We start from the raw sequence: 20,541 nt of genomic DNA, 5'->3' as shown, positions 1-20,541 counted from the left end.
AGTCGGCAGTCAGCAAACATAGGATACTAGTGCACTTCAGAAGAGAGGGGGAGGAAAGAGAAATAGAAGAAAGTAAATCTAGGATACTTAGGTGCTGGCATGGGGTTCGGGGTAATATGAAGTTCATTTTCAGTGACTCAAAATTACTAACCCTAAAATGTAAAAATTTAAGAAACAGAACCAGCATCAGCTTAATCTTTCAATGTATTTAAAGAGAAAGCAATAACTCTGTTGTCTTTTCTATCATAGGAGCAAAATACCTATAATAAGGAGGTACTTAGGGGTGCCTGGGTGGCTCAGTCGTTAAGCGTCTGCCTTCGGCTCAGGTCATGATCCCAGGGTCCTGGGATCGAGCCCCGCATCGGGCTCCCTGCTCCGCGGGAAGCCTGCTTCTCCCTCTCCCACTCCCCCTGCTTGTGTTCTCTCTATCACTGTCTCTCTCTCTCTGCCAAATAAATAAATAAAATCTTTTAAAAAAATAAGGAGGTGCTTATCTGTATATGGTAAAAAGCTCGTCTACCCAAAATGAGACATCGGGGTAGCCAGGGAATTGGGCAGATGTGGGAGGAATAGGATACAGTGTCTTCTAAGACAACCCTCCTTTTATTGTCAGCAAAGGAAGGGAATGATATGGTGAGTCATTTGCACAGTCTTAGTGGTCAAAGACTGGAGTTTGCCTCCCACCCCTGTGCTGGAGTAACTCCGCTGGGCTCTGGAATTAGAAAGGAGGGGAAGGGGAAAGTGTTGAAGGAGATGACCCCAATGACAAAACCAATGGCTTTAGGGAGAAACATGGAGTGCATTTTGGGTGTGCAGACTTTAACTTTTGTATTCCTCTTCTTGCTCACTCTTTACATTCAGTGTTAGAGTCTAGAGTCCCTGTTTTAAGTCTTGGAGCAGGTTTAGTTGGACAAAAAAGATCACATTCTCTCTCTCTCTCTCTCGCTTTAAGATTATATTTATTCATTTGAGAGAGAGAGCACGAGGAGAGGGGAAAGGGTGAGTGAGAAGCAGACTTCCCGCTGAGATGGGAGCCTAATATGGGACTTGATCGGGGTTGGGGGAGCTTTAATGGGGGGCTCAATCCCAGGACCCAGAGATCATGACCTGAGCTGAAGGCAGATGCTTAACCATCTGAGCCACCCAGGTGCCCCAGATCACATGGTCTCTTAACTTGGCTACATACTTTCCTGTCTTCCTCTGAGCTCCTGCAGGGAGGAAGTAAGCCTACTGGTGGTAGTGCAGGACCTGTACTGGTTGCTCCTTACTCTGTCACAGGATTGCTTTTCTCTCTCGGCAGGCAGCCCATTTGCAGAGGCTCGTCCTGATGCCCCTGTCGGCCCTGCTGTCCTTATTCACAGGGCCTCAGAAGCTCATCCAGAAACGCTATGACAAACTGCTGGACTGCAACAGCTCCCTACCACGGGCAGCAGGAGACGAGTCAGACTTGGCCAAAAAGGAGTACGAGGCCCTCAATGCCCAGCTCGTGGAGGAGCTCCAGGTGTTCAACCAGGCTGCTCGGAAGGTTCTGTGGAACTGTCTGTGCAGTTTCATGGCTCTCCTCAGGGACCTGACACTTGCGGCTCGGCAGGTTTATTCCACGGTGGCGCCGGTAAGCTCTGCACCAGCACCTGGCTAGCTAGGCCAGCAGGATCTGCTAGAAACCACAGCCATGTGCAACGGCTCTGTTCATGGTGTGCACGTGTGCGGTGCATGTGCGCATGTGGCGTGGGGGGTGGGGTGGTACTTAACTGAAGCCAGTCACAGTTTTTAAATTTCTCTTTTCTCCATAGGAAAGTTTCCTAGTTCAGGTTTATTGTGCCTTGCATACCTTAGGTCTTCTTGGAGGTTTCTTTTCAAATGCCAAACACCTTTTAGCTCCAGCTGCTTGATGCTCTGCTGAAGCTTATCAATTTGAATTTTGTAATCTCCTCCTACTCAGCGGTTCTTCAGTGCTAACTATGACTATTTAAGACGTGGATCCAAAAAGAAAGCCATCTCCATGTAATGACAGCAACAGGATCAAACCAGTCTTTTTTTTTTTTTTTTGCTTTAGTTTTCCTCTATGTAAAGAAGTCTAGGGGGTGTGTGTGTGCATGTGTGTGTAATTTAGCTTTCCATTAGGATATGATTTTATGACGATTTTCCTGAGGAAGAAGAATGATATTTACAAGCTAATATCAACTTAAAAAATCAGTGTGGTTTCTTTGCCCTTCATTTTAATTAATTCTTATTCAGCTGGTTAGATATTTAATGGACAACATTTGGAGGAAAATTAATTGTCCTGATTTTATTTTTTACTGTGTATTTAATTAACTTTTAACTTATCCTTTGAATAAATTAAGTTGAAAAATCAGGTGCTACATTTACATGATTCAAAGGCAAAACTACATAAAAATGTATAAGCAGTCTCACACAGACTCCTGTTCCCTAACCGCCCATCCCCTACCCCCACCCCCATTGTTACTAGTTTATCCATTTAGGGTTTCTTCATGCCACTAGAAGTAAATGCAAATATGTATATATTTTTCCTATAGAAAACTGGGATATTACAGCACCATCCTGCAATTTGCTTTTTAACCTCCTGGGGATGCATTGATGTGTTACCATAGACTGTTATGCCTGGTTTGTATCTCATAAAAATGGAATCATACAGTTTGCATGGTTTTGTGTATCAACCTGTTCCTACTGATGGATATTTGGATGTTTCCAGTTGTCTATAACTGCGTGGTTATAACAAATCATATCAGCATGTAGCAACCAATGGTCACTTATTACTATTATCTTTCATGGTTCTGGAGGTTCCCTGGGCTCAGGGTAGTCATTCTCAGTGCCTCTGTGAGGTTGCAGTCTCATAATAGCCGGGGCTAGTGTCATCTCAAAGACTTCCTCAAGCCCCTGTCTGGGGTGGGAGATAGGATGATGATAGAAGACTCAAATAGTTGAGAATGAGCACAGTTGGAGTTCCATAGACCGACCCCACCCAATCTTTCAACATGGTTCTTTGATATGGTGGCCACAGTGCAACTGGACTTCTTCCAGGTCTCAGAGTGAGTGTCCCAAGAGAAACCAGCAGAAACCACCTGGTCTCTTTGAGCCTAATCTTGAAGGTCAGATAGCATTACTTCTGTTGTTCTGTTCAGGTCCGCATTCTACTCTTGGAGGCAATTTTAAAAACCCGCGCACTTTTGAGGAGAGAAGTCATGGACTGCACCTCTTTATGAGAGGCATGTCAAAGAATCTGCTGATTTGTTTTAAAACCAGCACAGGCTCTTAACCAGTGCTTCTCGTTGTAGCTTCTTTCTCCTTCCCACTATCCCACCCGACCACTTTGGAGGACCCTTCTGCCGTTGATTCCTGAGCCCTTCTTCCAAAATTCCATTGCTTTTTATTTCTCTTCTATTCTTTTATTTAGTTTTGAAACTTTATTATTTTTTAAAGATTTATTTATTTGAGAGAGAGAGAACAAGCGGGGGGCAGAAGGGGGCAGAGGAAGAGGGAGAAGCAGACTCCCCCGCTGAGCAGGGAGTCGACGTGAGGCTCTAACCCAGGATCCCGAGGCCATGACCTGAGCCAAAGGCAGACACTTAACTGACTGAGCCACCCAGGCACCTCTAGGCTTGAGCCTTTAAAAACAATTATCCCTATCATTTTTAGTGATGTTTCTGGAGACAGCAAATTAGACCATTTTTATCCAAAAGTTCTAACATTGCCCTAATTTTTTTCTGTGGAGCTATCTTACACTTTCTCTGTTTGTCACAACTCTACTAAATTTAATACCTAATATGGTTAAATAGTTGTTTGAGAACAATGCCATATCATTTCTACCTATAGGTACCACTGTTGGCCTCAAGAATCTCTGAAATTCAGAATCAAGTACTAGAAGAGGTTCAAAATCTTAATTTTGTAAAGGACAACAGTACCACCTTTATTGAGAGGAAGCTTAGTTTTGAAAAGAAGAAGCCTGTGCAAATTCTGGTGAGTTTGGTAGGATTCCTGACAATAACTCTCACTACTTTTCCTTGTTCAAATCACAGTATCTATTATTTTCTAAATCACTTATCTCATTCTAATATCCTGTAATTTACCAACCTATTATATGTAGGATTTCTTGTCTATTTCTTCCTTCTATACTATGAGTTCTGTAAGGTCATAGATTTTTTACCCGTTTTGTACGTGATACATTCCAAGCTGTTAAGATGGTGCCTGACAACAGATATAAATATCTGTTGAATGGATGAATAGAATTTTGTAGAGCAAAATCATAGTAGTTCAACTGTTTCATTTTTTTAGATAAGGAATCCCAGGCTGCAGAGATGAAGTGGTTTCTCGAAGTCACTAGAGGCAGAGCTGGGAGGGGCCTAGGCTCTTGCCTCCTGCCTATTTTACTGATATTATTTCCCAGGAAAAGACATGCACACGTACAATTTACTTAATTAAATATTACTTATCAAGTGCTTGATACGCAAGGGACTGTCTACAGGATGGCAAAAATTAAAAATTGTTCCATCGAAGAGGGATTAGAACCTCTGCCTTCTTATACTCGGCTGAATTTTCTTCTCTGCAACACTGCCCTCATGTGCTAACTAGAGAATTTTTCACCACAGAACTCAGCTGGATGCTTCACAATAATAACTCCATCAACGCTTCAACATTGAAATAATTCCAAATCATTGTATGGCTTCAACATTAAAAAAAAAAATTCTCCAAAGAAGAAATCTTTGCTGGCTTAGTGAAAATTTTATTACACATCTATCTAAACGTAAATTTCTCCTTACTTCTCCCAGCCAGAAGTGCCCCGTCAAACTGACATTCACCGCTCCAAACTTCTATCCACGTACAGTAAAGAAGAACTCTACCAAGCGAAGCGGAAGTGCAATGCTACCCAAGAATATGACATCAATCTTCTGGAAGGGGAGTTGGTGGCTGTGGTGGAACAGAAGGATCCACTGGGGAGTACAAGCAGGTGGCTTGTTGACACAGGAAGTAAGTTTTTTTGCATGAAACGCACAGAAGTACCACCTCTTTTCAAGTTGAGATTTTCCCAGGGGCCTCTCTGTGCTTCTCTAAACACAAATGTTTAGTGAGGGTACATACAAATGACCGTGTTTCTTCTTTCTTTTTTATTCATATCCAGTTATAAAAGGATATGTGTATTCCTCCTTCTTAAAACCCTACAACCCAGCGAAAGCACAGAAGGTGGACACTGAGAACAGGTTCGGTGATGAGGATTTTGATAACATCAGCCTCTTTGTGTCCTCACGGCCAGCTAGTGACAGTGTCACAGGCACCCTGGAAAGTAGCATAAGTGACAGCAGCTCATCTCTTAGTGGTACATATGGAAAGTTTGAAACAAATGGCACTGACGTGGACAGTTCTCAAGAGGTAGATGAACAGGTAAGCATTTGAACCTTGATGTGACACTGCTTGGCTGTTCAAATCATCAAAGATGTTCTCTCTAATAAATAGCATTCTATCTTGCTGTGAGACTTGGTGGAAGAGCGTCAGCTTTGACAGCAAGGAGACCTTGCTCTATGAACACGTATTCTCTGTGCCCCTTCTTGCAAGGAATTTCATTCTCTGAGCCTGTTTTGTCAAATGAGGGAAAGAGGACCATAATTGCTACATTGCACGCTTCAAGGATTCGGGAAAATGTGTACATGTAAAGTACCCAGCCCAGAGTAGACATTCCGTGAATAGTAATTGTTACTATTACTACCCCGCTGTCATGTACTTAGAGTGAAGCAAAGACGGTCTTTTTATACTCCTCCATCAGAGAAAAACAGTTCAATACTGAACAGATTGCCACCATAAGGAGCAGGTGGAAAATTGTCCATGATTCCTCTAGGAGTGGTATCTTCATTGAGCTATCTATATAATCGGCCATTTTTAATCTCTCGTATAATGCCATATACGATCTACTGAAACCCTTAAGAGCTACCTTTCTTGTGCTGCACCAATGCAGAGACTATGGGGATCACTCACAAAATAAGTTAACTATGATGTAGGGTTCCTTTTTACTACCTCAGAAGTTTCAGTATATTTAACTGTCAATCCTCAAGTGGTGACCAGCTAACCGCTTCTCTTTTTTAACTTGCTTTTTTCATTAGTGGCTTTTACTAATTAATTTACATTTGTTTTTTATAAGGCTCATACATGTTATTTGTGAAAAGTTAAAATGGTGTAAAGATATACATAAATTAAAAGTAAAGGCCTTTATTCCCTTCTAGCCAAACCCTACCCTTCAGAGACAATATTAGGGTTTATCTTTTCATTCTCCGTGCATGTACAAACACTTTTATTTATACCAGTGGGAACGTGTATATGTTACATAATTTACTTTTTTTTCTACTTAACAATGTATCTTAGACACAACAGTACCTAAATGTCTACCTTATTCCTTAAAAAATTCTGAATAATAATTTATTTTCTGCATATATCATAATTTGTGTTATGATTATTACCTATTACTCTAATATTACCCTAATAAAAGACATTTAGAATGTTTGGGGGGGTTTTAAAATTTCAAATTATTTCAGGCAAGATTCCTTGTTCATCGATTTTTGTGCACTTATATGAGTACATATGTAGGACAAATTCCTAAAAATGTTGGAGGGTCAAAGGGTATATATATCTAAAGTCTTGATAGACACTGCCATACAGCCCTTCAAAAATAGTTTATCTGTTTAGTTTCTCTCATCGATGATACACTGGTTGTTGTCCAATTCATGATGAATTCTTTTTTCAAAAAATAATCTTTATTAAGGACTTATTTACATGCCATAAAATTCATCCATTTTAAGTGTATAATTCAATGACTTTTAGTATATTTACAGAGCTGTGCAACTATCACCCCAATCCAATTTTAGAACATCCCTTTCACCCCCCCAAATCCTTTTCACTCATTGGCAGTCTGTTCTCTTTCCCAGCCCAGCCTCAGGAAATTACTAATGTACTTTCTTTCTCCATATATTTGACTTTGTTGTGTATTTTGTATTAAAGGAATCGTACAATATGTAGTGCTTTGCAGCGGGCTTCTTTCACTTAGCATAATGGTTTTGAGAGTCATCCATGTTGCAGTATATATATGTACTTTGTTACTTTTTATCACCTAATACTATTTCATTCTATGGATATAGCATATTTTGTTTATCCATTCACCAGTTGATAGACATTTCGGGTAATTTCTATTATGAATAATGCTGCTATAAACATTTAGGTACAAGTCTTTATGAGGATTTCATTTCTTTTGAATAGATACGTACGAGTAGAATTGCTTGTTGATATGGTGAATTTGTGTTTAACTTTTTATAAAGAAACTGCCAGACTGTTTTTCAAAGTGACTGCACCATTTTACATACCCACCAGCAATGCATGGGGGTTGTGGATTGCAGTTTCCCCACATCCTCACCTTACTGTCTTTTTTATTATGATGATAGTCACTCTAGTGGGTGCAAAGTAGTATCTCATTGGGGTTTTAATTTGCATTTGACTAATGCTGTTGAGTGTCTTTCATGTACTTATTGACCATCCCTGCATTTTCTCTGGTGAAATGTCTATTCAAATATTTGCCCATTTTACAAATTGGGTCATTTTCCTTCTTATTATCCAATTGTAAGAGTTCTTTGAATAATTTGGATGCAAGTTCTTTATCAGATATAATTTGTAAAAATAATTTCTCCCAGTCATGACCGATTCTTAACTCATCTGGACGTTACTATATGCTTCTATCACTCTTCTGTCTTGAAGTTTCAAAACACCGTTTTTCTATTCCTTGTTCACTCTCTTAGTTTATTCAAGTTCCTAGAAAACAAAATTATATTGTAAAGCCAATAGATTAATGAAATTTTGTCAGTAAAATCTATAGTTGGGATTAAATATCCTGGCAGACTTTGACTTATCCCAATAACCTAGAAGGACAGAAATTTGAGGACAAAATTTGTCAAGATACCCTAAAGCTGGCTTAATGATGAGCTCTAGTTACTATTGGCTCTACAGAGACTTTTGGAGTAAGAGCCTCACTGAGGCTCATTTGGCCTGGGATTTGTAGTCTATTTCCTAATAGCAGCTACTGCAAAGCAGTAATCCTATCAATATGTTTCATGTGAATTAGGTCCATTAGAAGTTTCCATTGCCAAGAGAGGGGGAAAAATGAGATAATTTTCTTTTGTTCAAAACAAAGTATATTGATAGTAACTTCATAGAGTGCTGTTTGTTCTTTTCCTCTGAGTATGGAACCAATTCAAAATAGACCCTGGTGTCAGGGACATACATATAAGCGTTATTCCTAACAAAACTGGATTAGAAAATGCAGCTTGGATCAGTGGCCATGTAGGATCCCTGAATATTTTCCTGTGTTAAAATAATTGAAAATTGCAGGTCTCTCCTGTGTATGGACAAAGTCTGTCCAAGTAAATTTACTATGAGTTGAAGACAGTGCACCTGTTAGAAACCCCAGTACAAGAGGGAAGAAAAGACCACATAGGAATATTTCCCTTAATGTCTTAATCCCAGTCAATAGAGGTACATGGGCTAGTGGTTTTCAGACTTTTCCAATTATGCAACTACTCTTCAGCCTTCGGAAACAGAAGGAAAACCTTGTCTGATCCTCCAAATCCTATTCAGAGGGCTGATGTTTTCATTCTGTTGACTCCTACAGAGTGTGGAGAAGAAAATGGTTAACCCCCACACTTGTGGTGTGACAAACTAATTGAACGCTGAATGCATTATAGAAGTCCCTATAAGGTGACTGAAAAGTGGGAGTAAATTGTATCTTTTTTTTGTGAACAGTGAGAATACATTGTATATTTTAATATGCACATTTGAGCTACCCTACAAAGCAATCTTCTGTGTGGCTATTTAGACTTCTGTTCTTGATTTTATTTTATCATCAGGAACATCAACTCAAACCTATATTGAAGGGCGCTTGGGTGGCTCAGATGGTTAAGCGTCTGCCTTCGACTCAGGTCATGATCCCAGGGTCCTGGGATCGAGTCCCGCATTGGGCTCTCTGCTCCTTGGGAGCCTGCTTCTCCCTCTGCCTCTCTCTCTCTCTGTCTCTCATGAATAAATAAATAAAATCTTAAAAAAAAAAACCTGTATTGATTTAACTGGATGACACTTTGAGTCACCATTTCTTCCCTATCCTTTCCTACTGTGGCAGTAACACTTGTTTTTTTTTTTTTTTTTTTTTTTTTTTGCTTTCTTCCAGAATTGAAATAGCATATTGCCATTGGTGTTGTAGGCTGTAATCTACTTTTATTGATGGTTCTAGTGGGCCCTGACAAGAAGGTAGATGGGTAACCTTGACCTATACCTGATATTCAGGAGGCATCACTGGGGTCCTAAAAATCAGTCATAAATAGGCAAGTTCAGACTGACTTCAGACTAGTGGCTCTGTGATTTTTCTACTCAAGCTGAGTTTTTAATGTGGACTACAAGAATAAAAGGGATCTATGAATGGGCTTTGGAAGGATCTATAAATCCCTTCAAATATGTTGGAAATTTTGTGCTTATGTGCATAACAATGCTAAAAGAGGTACCTAGCTTTCAACAGATTTTCAAAGGGAAATCATATTTAAATAGGTTAGAAACCACTCCTCTAGAGACTTAACTTGCTTATCCATTCTCCCATCCACTCAAGGAAAAAAAAATGTTGGATTAAGAGCCTCCTGCATTTTCTTTTTTTTTTTTTTTTTTTTTTTGCCTCCTGCATTTTCTAGAATGGTTCTAGTGGATCAGAAGTCTTATGGGTCAGGTGAAAATATGACTTATTATCTATAACGGGACACTTTTGTTAATGAAAGAGAATGTTACTGGATGAGATTAACTCTGACAGGTATTATTGGGAGATATGGAGATACCAATGGAGATACCAATCCATTCAGATTCCTCCATGCACATCCTCCACAGAAAGCATGGACTTTCTCTGAATGTTTTAGAAGCTCCCTAAATGATAATCCAGAGCCTTGTAGAATAATGGGGAGGAGGTAATGGATATTTGCAACCTGGAAGTACTTATTTATACTAAAGACTTAATAATTTCTTTACTCACTACTTTGTGATCTATCAAAAAATATTTAAAAAGCAAACAGATATGTCTTTCTATTCTAATGTATTCTCCCCTTTTGCCCACCAAAGAGTAATGACATGATTTGTGTTAGTTTTCACTGCTGCATAACAAATTATCACACACTAAGTGGCTTAAAACAACATAAATGTATTATCTCACATTTCCGAGTTCAGGAGTCCAGGCACAGCTTAGCTGGGTGCTCTGCTTGGCATGTCACATCACTGCAATCCAGATGCTTGCTGGGCTGTGTTCCTTTCTGAAACTCTTGAGTTCTTTTCCAAGCCTGTGGTTGTTGGCAAAACTCAGTTCCTTATTCTAGTAGGACTGAGGCCTCCGTTTTCTTGCTGGCCATCAGCCAAGGACCCCTTTCACTAACTGCAGGCTGCACTCAGATGCCTGCCATGTGGCTATGACTGTAGGCAGTTCACAACATGGCTGTTTGCTTTCTAAAAGGCCAGCAGATGAGCATCTCTGTTTTTAAATTTCTCCCTCAGAAATGGCCTGAACTCTCTCTTAAAGGACGACCTGCTTATGTCAGGCACACTAAGCATAATCTTTGACTGACTCAAGGTCAGTGTATTAGGGACTTTATTATGTAGGACATGTTCAACAGGCAGTGTCCATCTTAGAGTTCTGCCTACCACAGTATCTAAGATGCCTTGCTTGGTAAGCAAGGTATAGGACTAATGTGATGCAATCTTCAGCATTTCTCAAAGTGGGCCAGGTTTAACAATGGCTAAACCCAATTTTAGAGGAAAGTTCAATGTCTGAGAATCAGTGCTGTTTCCTTTTTTTTCACATAAATAATACTGAGGACATAATTCTTGAATTACAAACTTCTGAAAAGTTGTTTTGGCACTAATCCTAAATTCACTGTCTGGTCCTTCATCTCTACATGTTTCAGCTACTTTTGATGATAATGCTACATGTCTAATATGTCATTGTTTAGAAAGTGCTTCAAAAGCCATCCGGCTGTAACATAATATATTTAAGTAGTCATTAAAATGATGCTTTAGAGAGCTATTTATTGACATGAAAAGATTGTCAAATATATTTTCAAGTAAAAAGCAGGCTGCAAAAATTATATATACTATAATTCTATGTTTATTGCCACTTCAGGTAGGTAGGTAGGTAGAAGGAAGAAAAAGAAGAAGAGAAGGAACAAGGGAAGGAAGGAAGGAAGGAATGAAGGAAGGAAGGAAGGGAGGGAGGGAGGGAGGAAGAGAGGGAGGGAGGGAGGGAGGAAGGAAAAAAGGGAAGAAATGCAAGATATTAATGGCAGTTGGGTGATTTCTTCTTACCTTTATTTAAAATCATTTCTTTATAAAAACTACTTGTAACAATACATAATTGATCACTGAATCACGTGAAAGCTTGCTCCTGGAGGAAGAGAAGAAAGAGCATTTTTCATGCAATATAACTATCTTGGCTTTCTGAACTACATATGATATAATATGGTAAATACAGGTTTTGTAGCTAAATTTTTAGTTTTGGAAGGGAAGATTAAAATATATTATTATTTTTGTTGTTGTTAATTGAAGAACTGGGATGAAATCGATAAAATGAGATTCAGTGAAGACAGCTAGTGTGGCTCACTAAGGGAGGAATAATTAAGTGCACAAATATAGAATAAGGGAATACTGAACTGCCAATGTTACTACAGGGAGAGATCTGGTGGTTACAAACAGTGGGTAATAAATTGAGTAGGAGTCAATAATACAATACAGAATGTTATTTAAAAAAAGTTAATGCCATAGAGAACTGGGTTGTATTCATGGACTGTTGTACATAAAATGAGCCAGAGCTTTACAGAGTGCAAAGAAGCAATGAATAAAATATATTTTAATAAATGCTGAAGAAAAAGGGAGAAGGATCAGATGTTTATGGCTTAAATTAATAACATTTAATTAATGTATCTGGACCAAAACATTAACATTGAAGGTCAGAAAGATACCGCCTAGAACAATTAAAATATTCCAAAAAATGAGAAATTCTTCAGCTTTTATGTATAACAGGCTGAAAACTTCCAACTTGTGGTCTAATGTTATCAACTGCTGTCTCTTTAAAAGTGGACTTAGTTCCATTTTGAGTATCTATCTTATGTTAAATGGGAGGCATAAACATATAAAACTGAAATATGCTCATCCTACATTAATTTTGGACCATGATCACTTAAAGTATTTAAAGTATATAATTTTCTCCTTTAAATTTGCAATTTCATGAGAATTTATATTTAGTGTTTAAAATATATGCTCTGCTGTAATTTCATACCAAGTAGATTTTTTAAAGACTTACTTACTTATTTGTCCGGGGCGGGGAGGCAGGGGAGAGTGAGCATGAGTTGGAGGAGGGGCAGGGAGAGGGAGAGAGAGAACCTCCAGCAGATTCCCTGCTTAGCATGGAACCAGCTACGGAGCTCAATCCCATGACGCTGAGGTCATGACCTGAGCCGAAATCAAGGCTCAGATTTCTCTTAACCAACCGAGCCACCCCAGCACTCCTCATACCAAATAGATTTAAGTGGAAGATTTTATTTCCCTTTGAGAGAATATGTGCCAAAGTGAAAAACCACCACAAATATTTAGGAATCATATATAATTCAACAGAATAAACAATCTATAGCTGTGTTGGCAATGCATATATGTTGTGTATTAAAATTATAAAAGTTGGCCAGTAACTGCTAACATGGGCTCTTACAGATAATCAGAAACTGTATTTTGGTGCATTGTATTCCTGAAAGCTTTTGCCCACCAAATCCTCCATTCTGCTCTTGTGAGTCTAATCAATGTCTTCATTTTCTAATCAACAACAAAAAGATCAGCAGCACCATATTAGAGACCTCAGTCCCTTTCCACAAGAATATACTCTGCACATCCTTTCTAGAACAAGAGTTTGTTTCCTAAAGTAGTATGAGAAATGGACCAAGCACAGGATTTGGAGTTAGAAGATATAGTCCTAGCAGCATGAACTATATGACTAAAGCATGTTACTTCTCCAAGTCACAACTCACAGGGTTGTTGAGGATAAAGCACATTGGACATGTAAACTGTCATGAGCGTAGAAAAGATGCTCCCACCCCATTGCTCAAGAATTTATAGCACCTTCTTTTCTGTTTTCTTCCTATTTTTTAAAAAATTTTAAAGATTTTATTTATTTGAGAGAAAGAGCACACATGAGTGGGGGGTAGGGGCAGAGGGAGAGAGAGACAATCCTCAAGCCGACTCCTGTCAAGCAGAGAGCCCAATGCAGGGCTCGATCCCAGGACCTTGAGATCATAACTTGAGCCAAAGGCAGATGCTTAACCGACTGAGCCACTCAGGCACTCCTCCTCTTAAATTTTTAAATTACAAAATAATCCATGCCCAACAATCTGTCTTGTGTGTATCTTGTATGATGCAAGGTTATCTCTTGTATGTTCTTGTGTGATATCCAAGACTTTCAGCCTAACTTTTAAGTCAAATTAACATATATCTGAATTTCTACTGTGTACCACCATGTGGTCAGTGGAGAAAAGTTTAAATGTTTCTCTTTTTTTTTCAGGTAAGCTTTACACTTAACCTGGGGCTTGAACTCATAACCCTGAGATCAAGAGTCACATGCTCTATTGACTAAGTCAACCGGGCACCTCATAAACGCTCCTCTTTGAGGTGGGGCTCATGCCGGAGTTGTTGAGATGATATAAAATCAGTGATATCAAAATTTCATCTAAAGTTAAATAACAGTTCAACATCTACAGAACAACTTAAACTAACTATATAGTGCCCTCCCCACATTCCCCAGTTTCTTTTCTTGCTCAATGAAGCCATCTTATTTCTTATCATTTCCTTTTAACATTGACTCTCAATTTTGAGAAAGTTAATCTGCTTGCCTTTCCCATATACTGTTTGCATTCTATGTACATTGGACTATGACATATCCACCCCCTTTATCAACTTTGTCACCTACACAAGGTTACCTCTTTCAAAAACCAGCTCACATATATCACTTATGTGTGTAGGGTGTTTTTTGGTGTGTGTGTGTGTGTGTGTGTGTGTGTGTGTGTGTGTGTATACACCTTTTGGGGACACATTTTCTCCCTAGCTGGGTTGTAAGTTCTTTGAAAATATAATATCTGGCACTTGATAGGTACTTAATAAATTTTGATTAAATGAATAAATGAATAAAATGTTAGTCAATTGCTTAATTTTGTAACTAAACATTTCTGTTATCAGTCTTAACGATTTTAGTGGAAGAGGGACTAAACACTTAGGGGCTTCTTACACATCTAATATTCTGAAGTATTCTTTTGAAGTTAGAGAAAAAATCTTTTGACTGAAGCATGTTTTATTAATTTCTTCTAGGCCACTTAAAATAATTTAAAAATTATAAGTTTAATGTATTGTCATTATAAAGGTTTAAAAAATAAGAAGTAAAAATGAAAATCATCTCTAATTCTACCATTCAAAGAAACTAACACTATTAGACTTATATTGTACATCTGATTTGATATCTTTTTTTTTTTTTTGGCTTACCCTTTCATCATAAGCTTTTGCCCATGCTATTAGTCTCAAGAAACAGCATTTTTAATGACTACAAATTTCCTTACTATAAAGGTCTAGAATAGATTTAACTATTCTCCTCTTACTGAACACTTAGTGTTATTCTTTTTCCCTCTCACTTTTCACCTTGTGAATGGATAGTGTGGTAATATTAATAAGTAAAATTCTGCGAATGTTTCTATTTCTGTAAGAGAGACTTTTTTAAAGATTTTATTTATTTGATAGAGAGGTAGTGAGAGAGAGCAGAACAGGGGGAAGTGGGAGAAGCAGGCTCCCCGCTGAGCAGAGAGCCTGATGTGGGGCTCCATCCCAGGGTCCTGGGATCATGACCTGAGCCAAAGGCAGACGCTTAACGACTGAGCCACCCAGGAGCCCCTGAAGGAGAGATTCTTAAAGAGCTATTATTGAATAAAAACAAACAAATAAAAAATTAAAATTTTCAAGTCTTTTAGGGCGCCTGGCTGGCTCAGTCAGTAGAGCACGCAATTCTTGATCTCAGGGTCTTGAGTTCAGGCACCACATTCGGTGTGGAGCTTATGGAAAAAACATAAATAAAAAATAATCTTTTAATAGAAACTGCCAGATTGCCTTCAAGCATGGGCAGTTTAGACTCCTCCCCACAGAACAATAAGAATGCCTATTGAACTGTATTCTCATATGGGTCATGTTTTAGCAAAATAAATCCAACAGAAAGAACTGGGGAATGTGACTTTGAAAAAATGATAACAGCATTCTTTCTAAAAGCTTGGATATCTTAATTATGTTTGTCTAAATATTTAAGTTCTGCTTCCAATAATGTCATTTGCTTCTTTGTCTAGATTTTCTATGCAGTTCATGCCTTTCAAGCACGAAGTGACCATGAACTCAGCCTTCAGGAATACCAAAGAGTCCACATACTCCGATTTTGTGACCTAAGTGGCAATAAAGAGTGGTGGTTAGCTGAAGCTCAGGGGCGGAAAGGATATGTGCCAGCTAACTACCTTGGCAAGATGACTTATGCTTAAGGAAAGAAGCCCCTGACTTTTGTTTTCTGGCAAGTTACTGATTGACTACCTCATAAAACTTACATTACAAAATGTTGGTCTAGAAGTCAAGAAACCTCCAAACTATATGGAACTGATTCTGTATCAAGTTTTAAGGAAGACTGTGCTTCCTAACAAGATTATTTCCCAAAATGTATTTTGAAGAATACATGTTGAGGGAAACACTTAACAAACAGAAACAGCAAAACGAATAGCTCAAGCTCAAAAAACAGACCGCTCAAGCTCCAACGATCAACTACTTAAAAGTGGAGATCTTTGAAAGGGTAAATGTGTTCTTTACCAACATGAAAAGTTGGACCTAAGGATAAGATTTTTTCCATTTACTTTATTACGTATTTTCCCTCAAATATGTTTTTTTGTTTCTCTTATTCTCTCTTTTGCATATGTGTGCCCATATATATTCACATACATATAATCATATTCATTATATGGTTTATACATACATATGTATATCATATAGATTATATAGATATATGCATAAACCAGGGAGTATACTAAATACACATAAGAATAGGAATTAACAGCCAGCTAGAAGTCTTTGATGTGGAACATCTCTTTAATATAAGTTTTGAATGAAAAAAAAAACCTGAATAACATAATATCTAACATTTACTGAATGCATACTACATGCCAGAAATTGTTCTAAGTGCTTTATATGTGGTAACTTATTTGATACTCACAACATTATGACAAAACTGTGGCCCAGAGACGTGAAGTAATTTATCCCAAGTCACACTGCCAGTAAGTGATTGGGCTGGACTCAAACTTAGGTATGGTTCTGGGGTGCATACTCTTAACCACTATGCTGTACTAACCCTCCAGGAAAGTATACCTTTGCTATCAGCAAAGCACCTAGTGATACAAACAATGGACATTAATAAGGACCATTTTTCTCTCAGGTCTGTATTTAAGTATTGAGAAGTTTTTCAAATTCAAGGGCTTCAAGGACTTGATGATGTTAGTCTAGAGAAAATGAAATATCTAGGTTTATTATTTTTATTTTTTTGTTTTGTTTAAACATCTTTTAAAGTATAATTGCTTAAAAATGATCCTGCATGATCACTAATGATACTTGAATGAGGAAATATTTTTGGATCACTCAATCATTTGGATAATGAACGGGGAATGTGTGTTCCATGTACTGAGCCAAGATGTAAATATTTTTAGTTGCTGATTTGTACTTAGACAAGGCAGGCCTTAAGGATAACATTTGCTGAAACACAATGTCCTGGGACACTGAACTTTAATTTGGGAATAGCTCAAAACTGTCCCCTAAAAGATGTCAGGCATATTTTGCCAAGACATTTTATTAACCTGTAGATGCTTCTTTAGAACAGTAAAAAGATTAAATTTGACTTAGTGGTTTCCTTTAAAAACCAAAATAAGGTGGACTTACATTGCTCACATAGAACCTGCTACTATGACATGAGATTGTAAGATTTGATTGTTACTTTGAGAGATTTCATCTCTATAATGTATATTGTTACATATATTACTGAGGGATACAAATAACAAAATGAAGAGTGCTTTTCAGATGGCTGTTTAATGTATGTACAGGACATGTACAACCCTAGAAATTCATAAGACATCTACATGACAAAAAATTTGCATTTTATAATGTTGTTCCTGAAATACTTAATCTAAAGATGATTTTATAAGGTTCTAATGGTAAGTTTTTGCATAACATTTTCTCATTTTGAGTTTGGATACCAAAAGAGGATTCTCTTTTTTGGATATACAGGGATTTTTTTATGTCTTTTAAAGAGTGCTTTGTGCCCGATGATGAAATTCCAGTTTGCTTAGTTTGGTAAAACAAAAGGAAATCTAAACTTGCTACTTGTGGTAATTATGAATATGCCCAACAAACTAGTGGAGAAATTAAATATAATTTATTTTATATTTAGTATGTATTACTGTAATTATATATTACTGTAATATACTGTGTATTATATACTGTATATTACTGTATATGTGTATATAATACTGTTACATATATGACAGTATATATTATGTATATTTAAATTAGCCGTGACCTTAATGCTCCCCTCAAAATGAAAAATTGTGTAAGTAGTACATACCTACTTTTCTGGCTGAAATGAGTGACTAGATGTATATGAGAAGCTTTGTCTACTTGTGTGGTCCTCGGATTGATGCTTCCTGTCTGACCTTTTTAGAAACCACACCAGTAAAGTCATAGCTGCAGTTGGCGGCTGAGCAAGTATTGTAATGAAGCCACTTACTGCAGTCCCTCACTATTGTGATGACCATGTATTACTATAAAACTATGTTGTTGCTATTTTAAAAATACACCTACATTTCATATGCCACTTAGGCTTTATTTTTTTTTAAACATTATGCAATACCTTCATTTTCTTAGTATGTTGTTTAAAATCGAGTAATTATAATTTGGAGGTCAGACATTTTGTTGGGCCCAAGGGAAATAAAATCAAAGATAATTAGGATGTTTGTAAGTCTTTAAGAAGTTTAAAAAGATAAAACTATTGGTGACACCATTATAATTAAGGCATTAAGAAAAAATTATTTCTTTATATTTTAAAATTTAAATGTTATTGTACAGTATAGAATTCTTTGAAATGAGTATTTTTGCCAAGAATGAAGGAGAAATTTTTGTGGCTGTTTTTCTTTGTAAAACAAATAAACAAGTATATGTACACATTTTATTTAGTATTTATTTTTAAACACAGATGCTCTAACCTAATATTATACATAATACTGTTTGAAAATTATAAAAAATTCGGTAATACAAAATTACCATGGTACTTAAATCATGTGAAAAAGTCACAAAGCTACTATCTGAACATTCTTTGTATTTTAGAAAAATACCTTCTTTTACTATTCATTAGTATAAAATAATTCTATGAAGATTGAGCTGTGCAGAAGAGATATAATGTACATTGTTAATCATATAAATGCAGCATTGCATGAAATACTCTAAGTGCTGATATAGTCCATATTTTGCCTAAAATAAAATTTGGACTTTTAGAGATGGCTATTAAGTGCCTGTCACTATTTGTGATCAATAGTTCAGATGATTTACAAATATTAGTGTTTTTATTACTGAAACATGAAATTGAAAACTCTTCACTTTTCCCATAAGCTTCTTAGATTTTTGTCTATTGCAAAACCCTCTCAGAGCCATGTGAATAGAGATGAAATATTTATATTCTAAGATGGCGAGAAAACTACTTTATTGAAATCCAATTTGTCATAACTGGCTTCTTAAGGTACTCAACGTATTCTAATACTGAATACGTCCAGCCCTCACAACATTCAAGCCGAATTAGACATATAAATTTACATTACAGTTGACGAAGAAGTAATTAAATTTCATTGACTGGAAGGACACTAGACTTTACATTCTCTGGGGAAATACTCCAATTTATAGAATGTTACTATTTTTAAAGTCTAACTTTTTCTGTTACCACCCTCTTCCTATACACAGTAAATAATATATATATGAAAACTCAGTCATTAAATTATCTGTGATCTACAAAATCATCCAATATAATGCATCTTCACTCCAGGACTACTAGAATTCCAGTTGGGTTTCTGTAGGCCAGCTACTGCTTTCCCCATATTATGCTCTCAATACAGGCAAGATTTGCTTCAGTTTTTTAGGAAAACAAGTCACACTTCAGCATATACTGGAATGAGATGTTCTTGTTCAAAAATCTAGGGGGTGTATTCTTAGTAAAGCTTATCTTGCTTTAAAGGAAAACAATACTACGGTATGTAAATGTATTTATGGCTTTTTCTAATTGCTTATATAATTTTTATAAATATAGTTTTTATAAAATGATACATTTTCTATATAACCTATGATCATCACAATATAATTTATAATCTGTTACTAATAAACGGTACTACCACATCCTTGTTAAGCATCAGAATCGGAAACCTAACCTTAGAATATCAGATGCCTTCCATTTTTATCTCATTAATTATCATCTATGTTTTATAGAGGAGGAAACCAAAGATCACACAGCTCATACATGGAGAGACTGGGATTCAAAAGCAGGTCTTCTGACTTTAATCCAGTGTTTAGTGTTGGGTTTTTTGTTTTGTTTTGTTTTTTAATCACTAAAATCCAGCAGAAAGCACAATATGCAAAAGGTGATATTGGCCAAATTTCTACTAAAGTAGGATTTGAGCTTACAATCCTAAAAGCCTACCTTGGCTCACCTACTTATCCATTCATTGGCATAATATTGAGAGCTGCAGTGGGAATACAATGGTGTGCAAATCAAACAATTCCCTGCCCTCATATAACTTAAATTCTAGTGGGGGGGGAAAAAAACCTATGCATAACAAATGATAAATACTATTAATACTACTTTCATCACAAGTTTAGTTAAAAAGCTTTGTAGTTCACATAAGTATGGAAAAATCAAGGTCTAAGATCTACCTGAAGATAAACTCTAATACAAAAGTACCTGTATAAAATACCAAACTGAATTGTATACGTTACTAGATGGATGCATACTTTCATATGTAGATTCCTAAAACATCTTCTAACTTCTCTGAAGTACCATAGAAATTAAGTTGCTTCTCTTCTCAACTCAGCACGTATGTTCTGACTATGATGGGATAAAATTTTCCACTTCAAGTGGCAATGTGCAAACTGTGCATTACTGCTTTAATTTCTTGTAGGTGCTGAGGTCACATGAACTGTTAGTTCTTGAGCTGAGTTTGTATCAGATCATTTTCTCCAGTTTACTCCAAACTGGCCCTGTAACTATAAACAAATGATGATTTATGGGTTGTTTTTGGTCTTTTGACCCTAAAGGGGATTTGAGGTTCATGCGAAATGATGTTTAATCAACAGAAATCTTTGTTTCTCAAAACAGGAACATCTGTAGGCAGATTT

The 20,541-nt window shown here is 37.0% G+C and overlaps 1 protein-coding gene across 1 annotated transcript in view; it reads left to right on the top strand.

Annotated features, from left to right (window-relative positions):
* ARHGEF38 (Rho guanine nucleotide exchange factor 38) overlaps nt 1–15,614 on the top strand; it is a 118,613-nt gene extending 102,999 nt beyond the window's left edge. Inside the window, exons 10-14 of the mRNA XM_028121255.1 lie at nt 1,301–1,612; nt 3,835–3,978; nt 4,788–4,986; nt 5,138–5,397; nt 15,429–15,614. Of these exons, the coding sequence (XP_027977056.1) occupies nt 1,301–1,612; nt 3,835–3,978; nt 4,788–4,986; nt 5,138–5,397; nt 15,429–15,614 (1,101 nt within the window). The remainder of the gene's footprint in view (nt 1–1,300; nt 1,613–3,834; nt 3,979–4,787; nt 4,987–5,137; nt 5,398–15,428) is intronic.
* The last annotated feature ends 4,927 nt before the right edge of the window (nt 15,615–20,541 follow it).

This window comes from Eumetopias jubatus, unplaced genomic scaffold (genome assembly GCF_037043125.1).
Source record: "Eumetopias jubatus isolate StellerSeaLion01/CBP00866 unplaced genomic scaffold, mEumJub1_p1.0 scaffold_2, whole genome shotgun sequence".
In the NCBI taxonomy this organism is placed as follows: Eukaryota; Metazoa; Chordata; class Mammalia; order Carnivora; family Otariidae; genus Eumetopias; species Eumetopias jubatus.
Note: the sequence above shows the minus strand (reverse complement) of the source record. Positions and strands in the feature narration are given on the sequence as shown.